Source organism: Lepeophtheirus salmonis, chromosome 5 (assembly GCF_016086655.4).
Source record: "Lepeophtheirus salmonis chromosome 5, UVic_Lsal_1.4, whole genome shotgun sequence".
In the NCBI taxonomy this organism is placed as follows: domain Eukaryota; kingdom Metazoa; phylum Arthropoda; class Copepoda; order Siphonostomatoida; family Caligidae; genus Lepeophtheirus; species Lepeophtheirus salmonis.
Window position 1 is genome coordinate 33040184 of NC_052135.2, and position 19081 is coordinate 33059264.

Consider the following 19081-nt stretch of genomic DNA (forward strand, 5'->3'; position numbering starts at 1 on the left):
ACACTCTGTATGTAAAACCCCCAAAAAGCTAGAGAAAAACTTGGAAGTCCCTAATATTTATAATTTTATTATTCGTTAATATGTAAATCATTCAATTTGACACACATCAATGACGATGAATAAATTGTACAATATACACAACATTATTATATGCGGAATGTACAAACAACAACCTGCTCTACTTTTAATAGACATCAGAATATGCATATAGTCGTTTTAAATGATCCTCTCTCTCTCTCTTTCTCAATGAATCCCTATGAGATCGAATTATCATGTAAGGGCTAAAACCTCTTACTTAGTTTTTATTAGTATTGAATTCGAGTTATAACCATAGAGTTCGAGTAATTGAATATTGAGTTCAGTTTTAGTTTGATTGACGCACAAGTCGAGCAAATGAAAATATTTTTGCATTCAAGGGATAAAATTTGAATTTCAAAAAGATATCATAAATCAAAAATGTTGATAATTCTTAGAGAATATCAATTTGCTTCATAGAAAATTATTTCAAATTGTTGTATCGCTATTATTAATGTTGAAATCCAGTGTAGAATGGGCATGTTAAAAAAAGAAACTAAAAATCAATATGGTAACCCTGACAATTTGAAGAATGTTTTGGAGGAGAGAAAGAATAATGCTCATGACGTTTCATTAGATCAGCTACAATCATCTGTGACAAGAGAGGAAGGAGAAAAGGATATAAACAAAAACATTTGCTCGAATTACTCCAATTTCGATCCCCAATTCTACTCTGAGTCCAACAAGGACTTCCAGTTATAACTCTGCAAGAAATCCTCAGGATTACGGAGTGTCTTTTATGACAACACACGAAAGTTCAAACAACTTCTGAATATAATTGAATCTATTTAGGAAAGGATCTTCACTACTCACAAATTAACTAATATTGACCACTGCTTAGTAAAAGAAAATTCCTTCTTTCTTTTACCAATTACAAATTAACGGACCAGCATAAGAACACAACAGATTTAAGTCATTATATATAGGTTTGAGAGGTTCTGTGCCAAGAAATTAGAACGGTCTGTAATCATATAGTTAGCCATGTATCTCAAGTACCTACTGCTTTCGTGTGGGTCACACTCACCTTGGTAGCCAGGCTGACGGGAATGGCTTGTAAGACCATCTACAATTTAAAAAGAGGCCAGATCTCAAGGAGGTCATAGAGAGGAAAGAGGGCTCTTGAAAAAACCAATCATTAATGCGGATGCCTCAAGGACGCCATCAAAAATGACCGAACGAAGTCTCTGCGCGCCCATGCCAAGAATGTCAACGACAGATACACGGCCGTGTTCAAAAATGTCAAAAAGTTGGGTGGAAAGTCTTTGGTGAGGCTGGAGAGGCCCCTCCACATAGCCATCATGAAGATGACCCATCTTCAAGGTTGACAGGGACTCCTCAACAGCATATTCTTTTCACTTTACAACTTTTGTCATTGGTCCCTTCTACAATCCCTGCAATGACCTTTATCGAGGAAATAAGTGAGGACCTTCGAATGGTGACTTCCACCAAACACCTAGCATTAGCCGAGGACTGGGCTGCTTTGGACCCGAACTTCATTCACAATACTTGCAACTCTTTTCAAAAGAGTCTGGTCGCCATCTCTGAGGCCAATGGGGGCTGAATAGTATAAATCAATTTGACATTGGCTATGTTTCAGAAAAAGATTAATAAAGACTTTTGTTAAATGTTTAATTAAAGAATATTTTCATTTTTCTTTCCAAGTATGTAAGTTTCAAGTTTCCGTCCCTTATGTTTTATAAATCTCCAGTACAAACATGAATAATTTAAAGTTAAATTTTTTGTAAGGGAAAAAATTTGATCAAATAACCTTTTTTTTATTTTAAGGCAAATTGAAAAAAAAAAATCTCAAAAATTTTGACATTTAAATTTTTTAGGGCAAGACGATAAATGCTAATTGATAAAACTATACAAAATCCTCAAAAGTTGGAGAGTCAATAGCCCATATGGTTCCGGTGTCACTATCATAATAACAAAAATGCAAAATGGTAGATTTGATTTTTTTATTTTTAAATATATTTTTGAGCTTTCGATTATATTAATCTTCTCTAATCCTTCGAGTTTTGATCATTTGAGTTAAAGTTTTTTTTGTTTTTTTCAAGTTTGAGTTATACTGGAATCCAACACTAATTATTATTATTATTATATCATGAATCATGAAGTAAATTTATACAAGTACATCGTAAAATGATAATCCTATCCTATGTACACTTTACGGTTATATCCTTACAGCTCAGCATCTGATCAGTAATATACTATTACCATTCAAGTACTGCATTGATTTTATTTAGAGAAACATGAATAAATATTATTACCCATAAGTAACGTCGTCTGTTCTAAGATGGATACAAGTGCGATCAAAAATGACTTTAAAAACCCGTGCAGAAATGATAAGACACGTCAGAGTCTCATAATTCAAGAAGGCACTTTTTAGGTGGTTGCTTTATCTCAAAACATACTCGCTCTAGGCAATAAAGTTATTATAGACCAATACGTATTCAGTATGCATACAACTTGGGAATCTTTTTCTATTTTATTAAATGCGTACGTGCTACGTTCATAGGTGACAGAGGGATGCCGGAATTTTCAGGGTTTCTCAAAATGTGTGCTCCAAAAAAGTTATTACGTAAAAGAAAATTTCTTTTTTAGAAACCATATAAATTCAAAATTTGTCCAAAATCCTCACAAATACATCAATTTAAATTTTTATATATGGAGGATATTATTATATTATATATCGAAGCCACTGCTATACAATATCATATTTTTAAGAAGAAGAAAAAAAGTAGTGGAACGATGATTGCGGATTGGAGTAAAAAGATTCTTAAGGAGAGTGTAAAGAAGGGGAAAGTGCATTCTTTTTCCGTCAGTTCGTGGGTCGTTATGACATTTAAAAAAATTACACACACTCGAGTCTTCATAGAATAATAATAAATAGGAGGTAATGGAACGTCTTGCAGGCCGGGATGCCGGCGTGATAGAATCATGATCGAAAAAAAGAGAAAGACCGAGAGCGGGGCGTTGGTGAATTAAAGGATGATAAACAAGAGAAGAGAAATAGAGAGGGAGAGAGAGAGGGAGCTAGCTAGTAATGAGATTTGCCATTTGATGATGGTGGTAGTAGTGGTCGTTACGTGTTAGTTGCTTTTAGTCTTCTTCTTTTTCCTTAGTCGTCTTGAGGTGTACGTATGCGTGTATTTTTTAAAGAGAGTGAGTGAGTGAGAGAGAGAGATAGATAGACAGAGAGAGAGAGAGTGTGTAACTAAAAAGGGAAAATCAAAGGGACTTGAGAATCCGAGTAGTACTAAAAGAAGAATTGATCCCGGATTGAACAACCCTCTGCTGCTGCCTTTTATTATTTCCAGTAAAAAATGGTGTTCCTCATTTAGCTCCGATATCCGATATTCTCCACGTTGTTTCTAAAGGAAATAATCCTAGAGAGGAGATGTCGATGAAGGTGAAAAGCATGACCTCTCCTCCTCCGAGACCTCCGTTTCTACCGGGAACGTCCTCAGCGATATCTGCTCGCCTTTCTAGTTTTGAGAAGCCCTCTCCTCCTCCCGAGGTACTATTGGCTGTGTTGCTGTGTTATGTATGTCATGTATCCATGTTTAATGTTTTGTTGCTCCCTTTTGCCCTTAGTGCTCACCTCGGCGTTCTTGTTCCATGGGGAGTGTGGACAGCGGAGGGAAGCCCAAGGAAGGGATGGTCTCTCAAATTGCATCCATATTTCAAGTAGCGCCTCCAAAGGAAAAGCCGCGTCTCTTTAAAAAGCCACAAATCCCTGTGACTCGTCCTAACAAAGGAGACGGAGAGAATTCTTCGGCGTCTGTTGAGCGATCTCAAAGCCATACAACACGATTTAATGATGCACGAGCCATGTTTGAAAAAATGGGGGGATCTACGGAGGAACTAGATGTTGTGAGAGATCCTCATTCACGTTTTCCCTCGCGATCACGCTCTGTAAGTCCACAAGAATCTATGATCCAACAGCGTCCAGTCTCCACATCTACGGCTCATTCGGAGAATAATGTCCCAATCCCCCTGAGGAAAACATCCCTTCCTCACTTCATCTCCTCTTCGTCAGATGAACTTCTTCATTCTTCGGTTACTGCATCAGAAAAATCTTCTATAAAAGAACTTACTAATAAACAGCGCAACTGGTTCAGCAATTTTGAAAAAGGAAAAGTCGAAAACGGGACACGAGAATCTGTTAAAAAAAGTCCTATCCATACTACTGCTACTACTCCCACTTCTCATGTCGTCTCATCAAATTCACATAAACACCCAACTCTTTCCTCTTCCAAGAGTGAGGATGAAGAATATTTCCTTACTAATCCAGAAGAAGATGAACATCATGAAAAACCTCCTTTAAGTGCACGAACCTCCTCCTCCTCTTCTGACTCAATTGAGGATTATATCCGAAATTGGAAGAAGACGAGTCCCACAGCTACACCATGTAAATCCCCACCTCCTGGTGAAAGGTAAGAGTATCATTTTTAAATACAAAGTTTGTGAGTTCATGCTTATACAATATATGTACATGGATGAATTTGTAAAAATTTTTGAACATTTGTCATTATGTAAAGGTTTTATTAATAGATGTACATACTCGGTTGGTTTTTTATAACTACTTTTATGTATGTAGAAAAAAATATATACAAAATAATGTATATTTTCTTTCACCATTGGCTCTAGTGCATGGTATGTTTTATATTAATGTAGGCTTTCATTGTTATTTTTTTATCCAATGATTAAAACAATTGAGAATCATTATGAAATATTATGGCTTCCGTGTCAAATATTATTTTTAGCCTAATATTGCTCACAAATATGTGTCTGAACGTTACAACTACCTACAACATACATCTTTGTAAAATTTCATTTATTGCTTATTTTTAGGATAAAGCAAGATGATTTGGAGGATGCCGGGCCTGAAGTTCTAAATGCTGTCAACAAAAGTGAGTTACTACTATGTATTTACAGGAAATATTAATATTGCTTAGATATTATTAGCTTTTTACACTTCTTGAATTTCATTTTATGCCTCACAACTATGTATGTATGTATATTTATTCAAATGTATGTCTATTTTACATACATGTATGCAATCCTAATACTTATATTATGTTTTATTCTTGCCACAAACTTCATACCATATGCATTTAATTATTTTTTTTTAAATGTATACATTTATTGAGTACTATTTAGTTAAGACTTCAATTACAATAATTAATTGTAACTAGTTTCGTAATCCTGTTGTGTTTTTTTGTCAACTTCTTTTATGTGTTTGGTCATTAGTATTAGTTTTTCCTACTTAATGTAGAAAAATAAATTCCTAGCATTCTACACCCAGGCTATATTTATCTTAATTCACAATTATATGACTACTTGGTTCAAATATGTACAAGCAGGCTCGATGGTTGTTAAATATCCAATAGGGATAGTGTTTGTTTTTTTAATAGCCCTTTGAAAAAATTTCTAGCCCAGAATACCAAAAATATTGGATAATTCTTGAATAGTAAGAGACCAGTGTAGAGGCAATTTGTTTTCAAATAATGTAAATTTTAGGAGTAGAAAAAGAAAGCTATATATTTTGCTAAAAAATCACCCATAACATTTGTTTTCAATGTCTATTCGACTTATGAGACGTTGTCACAAGAAGTACTTATGGCTGGAACTCAAAATTGCCTCTGTATATGTTGTATTTAAAGTACTCCATTACTTGGAAACAGGCTAGATACTAGCAATTCTGAAATAGCTCGACTGGGTTTGTACTTGCCACAGGCTAGCGGGCTTTTGTCATGTATACTGTGGCACATAATAAAGTTTAAATGTCCATTGTTATACTACTCATCAATGTATAAACTAAAATTAATGATGATATAATTAAATAAAGCGTAGTGAGACGTAGTAATTGTAAATTGTACAATCTGCTTATACAAGTTACAACTTCTACACAACGTATAAATTAATTTTTTTCCTCAACCTTTTCTTTTACGTCAAATTTATTTATTATTCATTTTCTCATTTTAGTTCTGGAAAAAAATCAATCTGAACTCAATTCACATCAGCCTTTGTCGAATTCTAAGCCTGCACTCTCTCCCAAACCACCTCTAGAAATAGTAAAACGTCTTTCATTTAATGGGAAAAACTATAAACCAAATATGGAAGGTAGGACTTCTGTTTCTTCCTCAGAGGATAATGAAGATGATGAGAATCATTCAAATGGCTCTTTAGTTACAGCTATGGCTGTTACAGTCAGAGAAGATGACTCAGAAGACATGAATAGTCCTAAAGTATCTGACAGAATCAATAGGGAATTCAATTTTAGCCGACAAAATGGTACAGAACATGCAAGAAGTTTTGCTCAAGGAATGATCTATGACGCTTCATTGGATGACTTAAAATCAGATAAAATTTTAATTGGTGATGGACCAGCCTCCCTTTTAATTGATGAATCGAAACTTTTTCCTAGTTTAGAGCCCATTGAAAGTAAAAATGCCGTAGAGGAATTCAATAAATTAACAGACGATCCTAATTTAGATTCATTGTCAGACGATCCACCAACTGTGAATGACGATGAAGATACTGATCCTGTTACTGTGGTTCATAAATCTCCTTCCGTGTCTTCTATATCCTCTACCACAAATGAAGTGCCTTTTATTGATGATGAGTTGGATGAATCAAATATTTCTCCAATAAATGATAAAGAATTGTATTATTCCAATCCTCTCGTGCTTGATCTCAAACAATCTTTCAATTCTTTACCATCAGATAAGTGCCAAACCCCTGAGCCCACAGTGGATTTAATGGAAAATTCTGATTTAAATCCTAAAACTTTTTCTAATACTAATTATTCTAACAATTGTGTTCAAGGAACAATCAAAAAAGATGAATCCTCTTCATCTTCGGATGAGTATCAAGATGAACTTCAGTTTGATGCTACTGTTTCTAGTGGTCATTTGGGTTTTAAAGAAGATAATGGAGATTTTCGGAGTACTCCAATAAAATTAGGACTTGATGAATCCAAATCAAATCCTGTAGTGATAGAGGAAATGACACCTAATGAAGCTGACATGCTGCTCTCTTCTAATCTTTTGGAAAAAAGACTTACAGATGATCAAGCAAGGGAAGTGGTACGTCTTCTGAGTCCTGATAAAGAGAATGTAACTAATGTTAATGTTGATTCTGAGGAATTAATTGTCGCTAAAGCAGCTTCTGAGGCTTTGGATAAACTAGACAATTTAGTTTATCAGTCTGAGTGCCGAGAAAATATTGCTAGTACTACAGCTCCTAAGGAAATCGAAGACCAGGATGATAGCATAGTATTGATAAAGGATCCTGCAAAGGAAGTTTATTTTGATGAATGCACTGGAGTTCACTATTTAGATGACGGGCATTATTGGTTCGAAATAGATGGAATAGATCCTGCTTCTGCTTATGAGGGATCAGCCTCTTTCTTTAAATCGCCTGGACGTCTAAGTTTTTCAAATGAGCCTATTCGGCAGTTTTCTACCTATTCTATTGATGAATATGACCGTCGAAATGACGATATAGATCCTGTTGCGGCATCGGCTGAATACGAGTTGGAGAAAAGAGTAGAAAAAATGGATACTTTTGAAGTGGAATTAGTGAAAGGTCCAGATGGACTAGGTCTGAGCATAATCGGAATGGGTGTTGGTGCAGATACAGGCTTAGAAAAGTTGGGCATCTTCGTAAAAACCGTAACTCCGGGTGGTGCTGCCACAAAAAATAATCAAATCAAAGTCAACGACCAAATCATCGAAGTCGATGGGAAATCTCTCGTTGGAGTCACACAAGCTTATGCCTCGTCTGTGTTACAAAATACTTCTGGCGTTATCAGATTTGTTATTGGAAGGGACAAAGATCCTGAAAATAGTGAAGTTGCTCAGCTTATCAGGCAATCCCTACAGGTAAATTATTATTTTGAAATTAGAATCAATAAGAATTTAAACCAGACATTACGATATGCCAATAATTACGCGAACGAATGTATTAACATTTTTGTATTTAATGATGATGTGTTTGAACTTACGAAAATATTATTGATAATTAATTACATTTGCATTTAATACATTAGTGAATACATTTATTCATCAAACGTTGAGTAGTAAAGAAGTGTATTCAAATCTCTTTTTCATCCCCTAAATTCATTTCTTTATGTTGAATGCAGTCATAACGGACCCAATGTTCAATAATTTCCTATTGGTACATTGTGGGAATTGTTTTATTTTGATTTTAGCCATGTCATATCTAATGTATGAAGTATTGACGAGATTTATTGATATGTAATGTAACGTTAAATCATATTTTATTCTTATTTGAAAGCCGTCTGAAGACGAAGATGAGGATATGGATGATGACGATGATTGTTGGGTAAGAGGGGAAAGAGTATAATTATAGCATTATAAAATATTTATTTTTTACACGCTGCAATAATAAAAAATAGTATGAGGAGTATTGGGTAAGAAACCTTAACAATGTGGGAATATCTCATGTTTTCTATTTTATTATTCAATAATCATTGAAGGCCTTCCTAATGAATAATTATTATTCAGAGTTGTGTTTAATCCTATATAGCAATTAATATCCATCATTTATTTTCTTTTTAGGCGGACTTGGATAGAGCAGAGCGCCAAAGACAGCATATGGCTCAATTGGAGCAGTATGATTCGAGTGAGCACACCTCTGTTACAAATTCAAGCACTGTTGAAGGGGAGCATACCATTCAAGAGGAAGAGTTTGAGACTCGTAGAGAAGAAGATGGCTTTGCTACTTCTCCAGAAGAATCAATTTCTTCTCCAGATAATCGTGAGCTGATGAACGATCCTAAAGGTCAAAAGCTTAACAATGATATTAAAATTTTAAAACGTAGATTGGAAGAGGTAATAGCATCAATTATAAACATCTCTTTCAGAAATTCATACATTTTTTAATTAAGTGAATAACTTAATCTATTAAAACCTTATTTTTAAAGGCTCAGTATCGAAATATGGCGATAGAAGCTGAGATGGCAGAAATGAGGTCCAAAGTAAGTTTTTGATATTTATAATCTTTTGTCAGTTCAGAACTGATTCCTGCATTTTTCTGTAGATTACTTCGGGTTCAAAGTTAAATAATACGTCTGAAGAACAGCAAATTCAAACAGACAAAGCTAATCTCACTGAATCTGGTATACAAACGTCGTTAAGCTTGGAAGATCAGGTAAGGTCTTATAGATTTTACGTCATTTTATGAAACATTCACCCCAAAATATATGTCATGCCTTCCAATACATTGGCACAAATAGGTATAAGTATGTATAATGTAATATACATATCTGTCTATATATTTCAAATTTAAAAATAATGGACATTTGCCAAAGTACTAGCATGCATATTGAATTAAAATATGCTTGAATGTAGATTTCTCCCAGTTGCTTAGATTTTTACGTATTCCCAGCATCTATTAACATCTTTGTTAGTAATAGTGAATTAAATAACTGACAATTTGTGCATTATTGAGGTGACTGATAAACAATTATTAATTGGTTTCATCCATGTGATTGTGACTTAAAACTATTTTTATCCTTTAATACATAAATAGGAAAGGTCCAAAGAACTTGAACGAAAATACGCTCATGCTAAGCGGATCATACATGAATTAAAGGAACACGAACAATTTTTAGCTCTTCAGCTTCAGGAACGAGACCAGGGATACCATTCACATTTAAAATTACTGAGTGATCGGGTGATTCAACTAGAAAAAGAACTTGCTTCCACTCAGAAATATGCTGGTATTCCTATTTCCCTGCCATATAATCATGATGGAACGAATTTGTTATCGCCTCCAGAACTTTTAAAAAGAAAACCAGTAAGTTATAAGTCAATAATAATGTATTCAAACTTCGTTAAATCATATTGAGACAGTCATCTATACATTATTTATTTGTCTCTTCGTAGGTATTACCTGAAGACGCTTCCTTAGACATTTCTGAAACTGAAGAAGTTAACGTTTACAATATGGACAACAAGGATATTAAAGAAGAATTTGACAGTGCTGTTCCTGCTCATGAATTATTGGACATAAGAGCCAATAAATTTAAAGCTGAATTAGCCACTAAAGGTGCCATGATGTCGCAAAGACACCGACCAACCCCTGATGCTCTTCGATCTAATGTTCTCAAAAGAAGTGTCAGCGCAGCTAGTGCTTCCAGTTTCCAGACGGTAAGTTTTTAGAAATAAGATGACATGTTGGCTGATATTGAATTCTTTGATTTCAGACTGATAGTTTTGAGCTAGATCAGGAGAGCTGCAGTGAATCTCGTGAAGCAACGCCTGATAGTGATTCTGGTTATATGGCTGCGACATGTGTAGCAGTCTCGAATCGAACGTATAATAAACCTCTTCCTCCACTACCAAAGGCAAACCCTCCTATATCTCCTAGTAAAAATCCAAATTTCCTGGCTGAAATGAATAATGCTGTCCAACGACGACAAGAACAGCATAAGACGAACACTAAATCGCAACCATTACCCAATCCTGCTGTCTCTTCTTCCATTGCTGGAGGAGGAGGAAACATGAGTTTAGCAGATCAACTCAAGTCTTCCCTAGAAGAGAGAAGGAAAAACGCGGCTGTTGCCAACTTGGAGTCTGGTGTTCCAGATGAAGTCATTGCTGACATCAAGCAGGCTGTCAAAATTGCCGACGATAATGGTGAGTAAAAAGTTTCGCACTTTGTTTGCATTCACGTTTGTTTTATTACTTGCTTTGCTGTTTTAAAGTGACATCATTTAAAACGCTTAATGAGCACATGGTTATTTTTATTTTTTTACTTATTAATCATTAATATAGATTAACTATCTATAACTGTTTAATAGGCATAACATACAGTATATTTTTTAAATGTATACTATGTGCTTATTTGCGCTTTTGACATTGTGTTTGGCCTCATTACTAACTTGTAATTACCTTAAATTTAAACCCACAAATACAAAAACCTAGTACGGAAGACGAATTCATCATCATCGCACCTACCTACTACTCAATCTGTGATCATTCCTACTGTAGAGACCACCACTCATTCTTACTACCATCATCATCAACAACACCATCACAATGCTAATAACAGTAATAGTAATAATATTGGTCAGCATAGTCATCCATCCCCTTCTTCTTCCACTTATGGACTTGATCATCGACAAAATAATAATGGTGGAATTGTACTCATAGGTCAAAATGCTTTTGATAATATTACAGCGGGCTCACCTTCTACAGCTCCTAATACTCATTCCAGGCATAATATCGGTAGGCTATGCTATTAATAATTACATACATACAATTCTCAGAGACGTCATCAATCCATGCCTCTGACTAGCTATTATCTGTCTCTCTTTTTTTCTTTCTTTTTTTGATGAGGGTTCTTTTTTATATTTAACTTGATGCCGGATTTAGGAACTTGATAATTAATTCTTTCTTTAATTCTGAATTTATTTGAATTCCTATTATTCATTTTAAAGCCAAAGCTGTTTATAAATATTTCATACGGAAATTCTTCCGTCGAAGGAGGTATGTTTGAAGACCAAATTAGAGCTAGTTATTAGATATTATATAATATTGCCGCCTATTGGTACCAGTCACCGACTTTGAATATTGATGCAAATTTATGTTAGTTGCTTATCAAAACTAATTAATTATTTTTTAAGAAGTACTCTTATTGTATTTAATTGCAATCTGCAACTTATTAGCATATTTAACTCCAGTGTTTTAAGTGCCATTTAATCGTTCTCTTGGATGAAGACGATTGATACACAAAAATAGGTTAGAATTGTATTATTACTAATTATGATATAATTATGTTATATTATATATGCATATATACAATATAAGAGAGTAGGTACTACTAGAGTAAATATTTTTGTAGAAATATTTTTGAACAAGTTCCTTGTTTAGTATTGAGTGTTGTATTAATGTATGTTCAAAGGGTAGTTAGATATTACTATATTTTAGATAAGTTACTTCACTAATATTAACGATCAGCAAAGTGGATGAGAAATCCACGAGTTTTGAGTAATTTAAAACTCTCTTGTCCTTCCTTTATTTAATCTTTTTTTCTGTGTTATTACTTATTATTGACTTTCCTTAATCCTTAAAATATTAAACAAAAATAACAATTATGTATCTTAACCTCTCAACTAAAACACTTCTTTGCTTGTTGTTTCTTTTTCATTGCTCCGCTGCTTTTTGCTTTTTCTTTGGCTATAAACCAGAACCCACTGATATGGGCATTATTCCTCCAGAATTCCGGAACTCTCCATCGTCTAACAGCTATCAAAATACCACCGCCACCACCAACAATAACAGCAACAGTAGTAGCAGTGGTCTTCCTCATCACCATCATCCAAGTTCTCCTCCAAGAATTCTTCAAGAGGGATCCTCATCCGTCGCAGGACCTGAACACCTTAACAAAACTTCATCAAAGAATAGTAGCAACAATAACAACAATGCGAATAGTCAGGCCTGGTCTGCTAACCCTGTTGAAGAGTGGGCCAAGGAACAAGTAAGTGGAATAGTGATTGTTCGTGTTACCATTTTGCAATTATAATTTAAAAATTTGTTAATGGGCGTGTAGGTCTGTCAGTGGCTTTTAGCTTTGGGAATGGAGAGCTACATCACCCTTTTCATGGACAAGACCATTACAGGGGCAGCTCTTTTGAATTTTGATTCAAATGGTCTGAAGGAACTCGGTATTAAAAGTAAAGAGGATCGAGAGAAAATCAAAAAGAAAATAAAGGAATTAAAAGCGCATAATGACAAGGATAATAAAAAAGAAGTCAAAAAAGAAAACTTTCTTAAAAAAGCTTTCAAGAAATGAAGATTATGTATAATACTACTACATGTGTATTTAATCATTATCTCCCCATGACTTAAAAGAAAGAAAGAAACCATTTGCTCAATTCCTTTTGATGAAAGAACTTTGTGTGCGTGCCGTGATATATTTACTACTAGAACTCATGAAATCCTAAGGTGTTTCATTCCCATTTTTAATGTTATTTTTCTCTTTGTATTCTCCTTAATTAATTATCATTATCATTACTATTATTATTGTTTAAATTTTTTTGAATACCCCTTTCTGTCAACTTATTCTTAGTTGGTCGACAATATGATATTAACACATTTTAGTTTTATTTGATGAAGAAACAAAACAAAAAAATACATTTTATTTATTTAGAATAAATTTTTTATGGATCCTGATAAAAAGATACAAAAAAGTATCTCTTTAACTGTCCCTTTTTATGAGTTACACACACAAACACAATAATTTGTTCTCATCAACCCATTAATTGTTGATCTAGTCCAAGGAATGATAATATGAAAAAGTGTGTGACTGTACTTGAAAAAGAAGACGGAGGGGAGGCATGAAGTACATGAATCGTCCACCAGGAATGATGGGGCTCTACTAAAAAATGAAGGGGAGAAATATATAATTAATTGCATATTCCTCCCAATCACACCTAAATCACTGTATACACCTTTCCATTATAACTATTTTCTCTGCTGTTGCTGCTGCTCTGTTCATAATTGCATATTTTAAATGACTTTACTACTACATGGTGCTGACGCAATATTTTGTGTGTATTTTTTTACTTTTAGTAAAAATAATAATGACTTCAACTGATATGATGATGCATCATTCTTATTAATTATTATGTGCCAATATAAGATTGATTGATTTATTTGTTATTTTTTTTTAAATCTATCTTTTTATAGTTTCTTTTACGTGATTGTTTATATACATACCTACTACATTCATAAAAAAATCAAATATCTTTTATTAGGGTTTAAATTGAGCCACCATAGTAAATATTATTATTAGTAGTAGTATCTTTCCTTATCCCCCACCAATTTATTATTTTATTTGTAGGCATCCCATCCCAATTTTTTATTCATTATGTTAAACTTTTTATTCAATATCTATTCTATACATACATACTAAGATGCAGATAATTTTCTAAATATTATTATCCTTTAGTTTATATAGAACGAAAATACATTTTTAATAAACACATTATCATGTTTTATACTTAGCGAAATCAAGTATTTCTATGACCTCGCCTCAAGTCTTACTCACACTTTTTTCCGGCGCAAGGTGTCGCTTTTATTATTAAATTAATGACGTCAGCAAATTTTTCTTCGCTTCGCAGAATTCACCTTCTTAGTTCATTTCAAAGGCTGAGTTCATAGAGGCTATTTAGTTATAGACAGTATTGAGTAGGTATGTCAATAAAATGCTTAAATATTTTTTTCTGTTAAAGGAGGGGAAAGTTTATTCTATAAATTTCAAGATTGAAATAATGATAGGAAGTGAGTGTTGTTTTTGTCCTTCTTTAGGACTGCAGTCTTGTCCAGTTCTGTCCCAAAAACTTAAAAGTTCGGCACTTGAAAACGTCACTCAACTGTATTTCTTCTTTTCTTTTATCAGTTCTAGACCTGACAGTCTTATGAACCGGTCTTAAGACTCATCTGGACTGGACCTAATAAATAAGTACTGATAGACCACTATGTTAGTTATATACATTTCTATCAATTTTTAAAGTATTTAATTTTTGAAATTTTCTCACTTGCTAAAATGTTTCAACTATCATTTAAACAATTTCATGAAACTCACATTAACCATCTATGGGATATTTATTGTACGTCAAAAATCATACTATAGGTAGAGTTAAAGATGCGGATAAGAGGGAGTCAGAATTTATGTCTAAAAATTCAAATGACTTGTCACTATCATATTAATGACTGGAAATATTGGGATCCTTGGGGGAAAAAAAAAAAAAATAAATAAAGGCTGCATTATATTATATTAATTATTGCCTTGAAATTTATTTATTTTTCAAATCGTTTCACATACCTACAATAGAGTAATACTCGCTCGAAGCTCCTAGTCGAGAAAAAAGGTGTTGCTAAGATTACTACTTTCTATAAATTTGGATAGCTTTATGATAATTTATAGCTTAGCAGTACCTACAGGTCATGCTTTCTCCATACTTAAAAATATATCTATTTATGTTGTCGGGTCAGTTTGTAGGTATTAATAGGTATGGACGTGAAGAATAAATAAATTATCACTATAAATACTTTCTAAAAAGATAGAAAATGTCTCACATACTTATCAGAACATCTCATTCATTTCTCTCTAATGAGTGGTTAGTCGAGAATTTTGTTCTTTATTACATATTAATATGTAGTTACTATCATAATCAAGAAAATTGAGTGATCTTGTAATGGTGTGACAGGATGTTGTCCTATTGCCAGATGCAAGGTCGGTCTTTCATAGTGCTGCGGATGCAAGGAAGTTCTTTGGTACACATAAAACTGGCCTTGTCGCTGACCTTCAGAACCTGCTTGAAGATGAAGGCCGGTATAACGTGATTTTCATAGCTAACAACGCCAAAAACCATAACTTGCTCTGGGTACTTAGACTTCATGATCCTAAGACGTTATCAGGACTTTTTGCCAATCTATTGTTGCTCGAGTTATGCTTCTGTGTGCCGCATATAGAAAATTCCAGTGTGTTCAAATCTGGTGAGGAAGAGGGCCATATCTCTTTGGACCAAAATCGAGCCATATTATCTGCACATAACTTTTAGCACTTGGCGGATGTGTTAGAGGGGGCACCGCCCTGCGACCATACGCGATTACCCTTCAGGTAGTTGGTCTTCATTCATGGTAAGATGGTGTACCTAAGCACCTTATAGTAGGCTTCCTGGTCGATTTTCTGTCCAGACTTGAAAAAGAACGCAGGTGTTTTCTTTCCATCAGAGGCCATAACGCCATGTGCCGGATATTTAATAAGATTACCCTCTTTTTTTGTTTCCGCAAGCCAGTAGTCGTTCCGGTGGTTGTGGAAGTGATCAATTGTGAAAATCTTCTGGCCCAAGAAAATTTTAACAATTGACCCATTTGCCTAGATCCATATGCTTTCATGCCCTCTGTCTGATGGTCCTAGGAGCCACAGAAAAGTCGTTGGCGAGGCTATCCATCGACCTTGTGGGATATTTCTTATATTCTTCTCCAAACTTAACAAGAACTTCGTATCCCTCTATAAAATATACTCTTCACTTCCTAACATCCTGGAGAGTTCTTTTCAACTTTTTTTTCATCTTGGCCAACTTAAAAACTAGGCTACTAGAAGACTTAACAATGTCCGTAATCTTCATTACATCAACTCCAGCATCTAGGAGATCCCAGATACGCTGCCTTTTTACATGTTGCTCGCTCATGATGATTAAATAACTAAATGATTAGTAAAGTTTGTTTATGTTAAAAGGACGGCGGTAACAGAATATCAAAGGATAATCACTAAACTTTTCCATTGTTATGAGAAAATAAACATTAATTAACAGTCCACGTTTGGTACCCTATCTTAAAGTATATTGTTAAAATGTTAGTGTTTTTTTGGGTGAGTGTAAGTTATTGTTTGATATCATATCAATTATGTATTAATAGTCGACAATTCAAAATTTGCCTCGGATTGAGATTGTATTTGTTATTATCTACCTTGTACAATATTAAAATCACCTTTATAATTCAAAATTTTTGGTTTTGTGTACTAACGAACAATTTTTTGAAAATTAATTTTTTTACTACAGATATCAGATATTGTGCTATTTTTTGCCTTAAAGGACAAAAACAAAAAATATGGTTTGACAATACATGTTTCTTGATTCAGAAAATATTAAAATTGTTTCTGTATCTTTCTTTAAATCGGAGAAAATCCCTTGTTAGTATGTACAAAAAATGGACCCTCTCTTTTGAAGTCCAATAAGTTGATCACAGTGATAAATAATCTAGATTGTTATAAAGTGAAGACATAAAACTTTATTTTAAAAAAAGAATATTTTCATATATTTATTTAGGTTTTTCAATCCAAAAAAATATCACAAAATTGGGTATATGTAGTAAAAAATTAATTTTCAGGTAATTTCTGAATATAAAGGTCATTTAAATGTTTTTCGAGGTAAAAGCAATAAAAAAACTAAATCTTAATCACAGGCCTAAATTTTTTTTGACTAAAATTATGCATGAAAGTAGAATAGTGATCAGTTTAATTACAAACAGATAGTCATCTAAAAATGGATGTCTATAGCTGCGTAATATACAAGATTTTTGAGACCCTAAATTTAGTCTTAGGATTTTTTTTATCTTTTAAGGGATAAATATATGAAAGCAAACTATCCTACGGGCATATCACCCTGTATGAGATGTGGCGCCATTCAAGGGGTTCTTGGACAAGTTGCTAAAATATGAGACAATCTCGAACACTACATTTCACACTACTGAGATGGCAGGTGGTTCAGTGATGGGCCTCACCCTGTTCATTCTTAAAGAAAGGATCGAAGTAAAAAAACAAAACTAAGTTTACCGATTAGAAAAGAAAAAACTTTTGATGCGTGTGCTCCTTTTTTTTTTTTTTTTTTTTTTTTTTTTTTCATTATTAAATAAGTTTTGGGATGTTAACATCTCCCTCTAAAAGAAGAATTATTCCCCATCTTTGGTGTAAATTGATTAAAAATGCATAATAAAATAATTATACATGAATTTAAATGTAATTATAATTTTTTTTCTGGATTAATGCTATTCAAAATGGGGAAGGTTTCCTTCTTTATAGCAGTAATTCATTTTCTCCCACCAAAAATCATATAACAGGCAGCTAATATTAACAAGTGTCTTAATTCGGGTGTACCAAATGTCTCGCTCCCGCCTTCTCCTCGTACTCTATCACAAAACCCATCAGTCATCCTTTAAACAAAAAATACATTTTCTTTCTTATACATTTATAAGAAAAATATAGTTTGTAAAATCAAAAGTAAACAATTGAGATATATTTTTACTCTGTATTAAGTTTAAAAATCGTGTATTGGATTTTGATAGAATTAGTACATGATCTGATTCAAGATAGTTTAACATATTTTCTCCATAAATCTATGTCCCGTGTCATTCCATGTCAAATCAACGAGAGCATGTCACCCGGCCCTCTCAGGTTTGGATAATTTTTGGTATACAAGCTCAAAAAAAAAAAGAGTAAATTAAGTGTACCAAATTTCATCCCATAATTCTGATTAGTTTCTGAGATATAGATATTCGTCTCAGACCAAAATTTTCAACGTTGCTTTAATGTCTTTTTACGAGACACTTCTTTTTCTGGTGTATTTTTTTATCCAAATGAGCTAACCTCTTGAAATTTGGTACTTAACTATTTTGAAGTGTGAGGATTCCAAAAATGAAGTCAAAATTAGAATATTTTTGTTGATTTGACATTGAATGGCCCTCCTTCTAGTTCTGGCTCTGTACGAATGACGCCATAGAAGTATCTCAATCTTTATTGGTTTATTTTTCAACAATCTTTACGATAACGAGGGATTTAAGTTTTATGCAAAATCCCACACTTATATGATGTCGTTACTTAAAGAAGTTTTTATTAGCGTACAATCGATTGCAAGTTCTGAAACCCCCTGGAAAAACTTGAGAAAGCTTAATACAAAGAGTTGCGTTCCAAAATAATTCATAGCCTACCACAGATTTTCTAAAAGAGAAAGTTTTTACGGGGCCTCGCTAAATCCCTGATTAACATATTATTTAAGTTGAAAATTGGTCCAGATATATTTAAATGATGTAATAATAGTTAGTTAAGCTGTTCAGTTATATATACATGATATAAATAGTTAAATCTTGAGAAGTGCAAAAGTTGTAGAAAAACGACTTTAAAAAAATATATACACGACTTTAGCATTTATTATTTACTTTTATAAAGCATAGTCCTATTCCATGTGTAAAGACAGTATTAAAGTTGTAATTTAAAAACGTTCGCGCCCCAATGATTCGTAGAGAAATAAATATACTAAATGGATATAGACTTCACCAAAAGATTCCATTTTTAAAATGAATTACACTCTATTAAAATCTGCATAGTATTTTATTCGATACTGTATTATAATATTGATAGTAACATTTTATTAAAAGTCAAGTTATACATTATTAATTGTGTA

The 19081-nt window shown here is 33.4% G+C and overlaps 1 protein-coding gene across 12 annotated transcripts; it reads left to right on the forward strand.

The window, feature by feature from the left end:
• The first annotated feature begins 2769 nt into the window (after positions 1-2769).
• LOC121118488 (uncharacterized) lies at positions 2770-14103 on the forward strand. 12 transcript variants are annotated; one of them, XM_040713063.2, is made up of 15 exons: positions 2770-3598; positions 3676-4517; positions 4936-4994; positions 6070-7970; positions 8386-8433; positions 8507-8521; positions 8670-8942; positions 9035-9088; positions 9151-9261; positions 9643-9909; positions 9999-10262; positions 10319-10751; positions 11040-11342; positions 12305-12594; positions 12667-14103. In XM_040713063.2, the coding sequence occupies exons 1-15, from the start codon at positions 3479-3481 to the stop codon at positions 12907-12909; spliced, it is 5223 nt and encodes a 1740-aa protein (XP_040568997.1). In that variant the 5' UTR covers positions 2770-3478; the 3' UTR covers positions 12910-14103. The 12 variants fall into 12 exon arrangements, with proteins under 12 accessions (XP_040568997.1, XP_040568999.1, XP_040569002.1 ...); XM_040713065.2 differs by having other exon boundaries at positions 12335-12594; XM_040713068.2 differs by lacking the exon at positions 11040-11342.
• The last annotated feature ends 4978 nt before the right edge of the window (positions 14104-19081 follow it).

Bases quoted from the DNA above. Each gene is read 5' to 3' on its own strand.
- LOC121118488 (XM_040713063.2), top strand. From the start codon at position 3,479: ATGTCGATGAAGGTGAAAAGCATGACCTCTCCTCCTCCGAGACCTCCG. The intron at 3,599-3,675 runs GTACTATTGGCT...TTTTGCCCTTAG, and splicing joins AGCCCTCTCCTCCTCCCGAG to TGCTCACCTCGGCGTTCTTG. The intron at 7,971-8,385 runs GTAAATTATTAT...CTTATTTGAAAG, and splicing joins TTATCAGGCAATCCCTACAG to CCGTCTGAAGACGAAGATGA.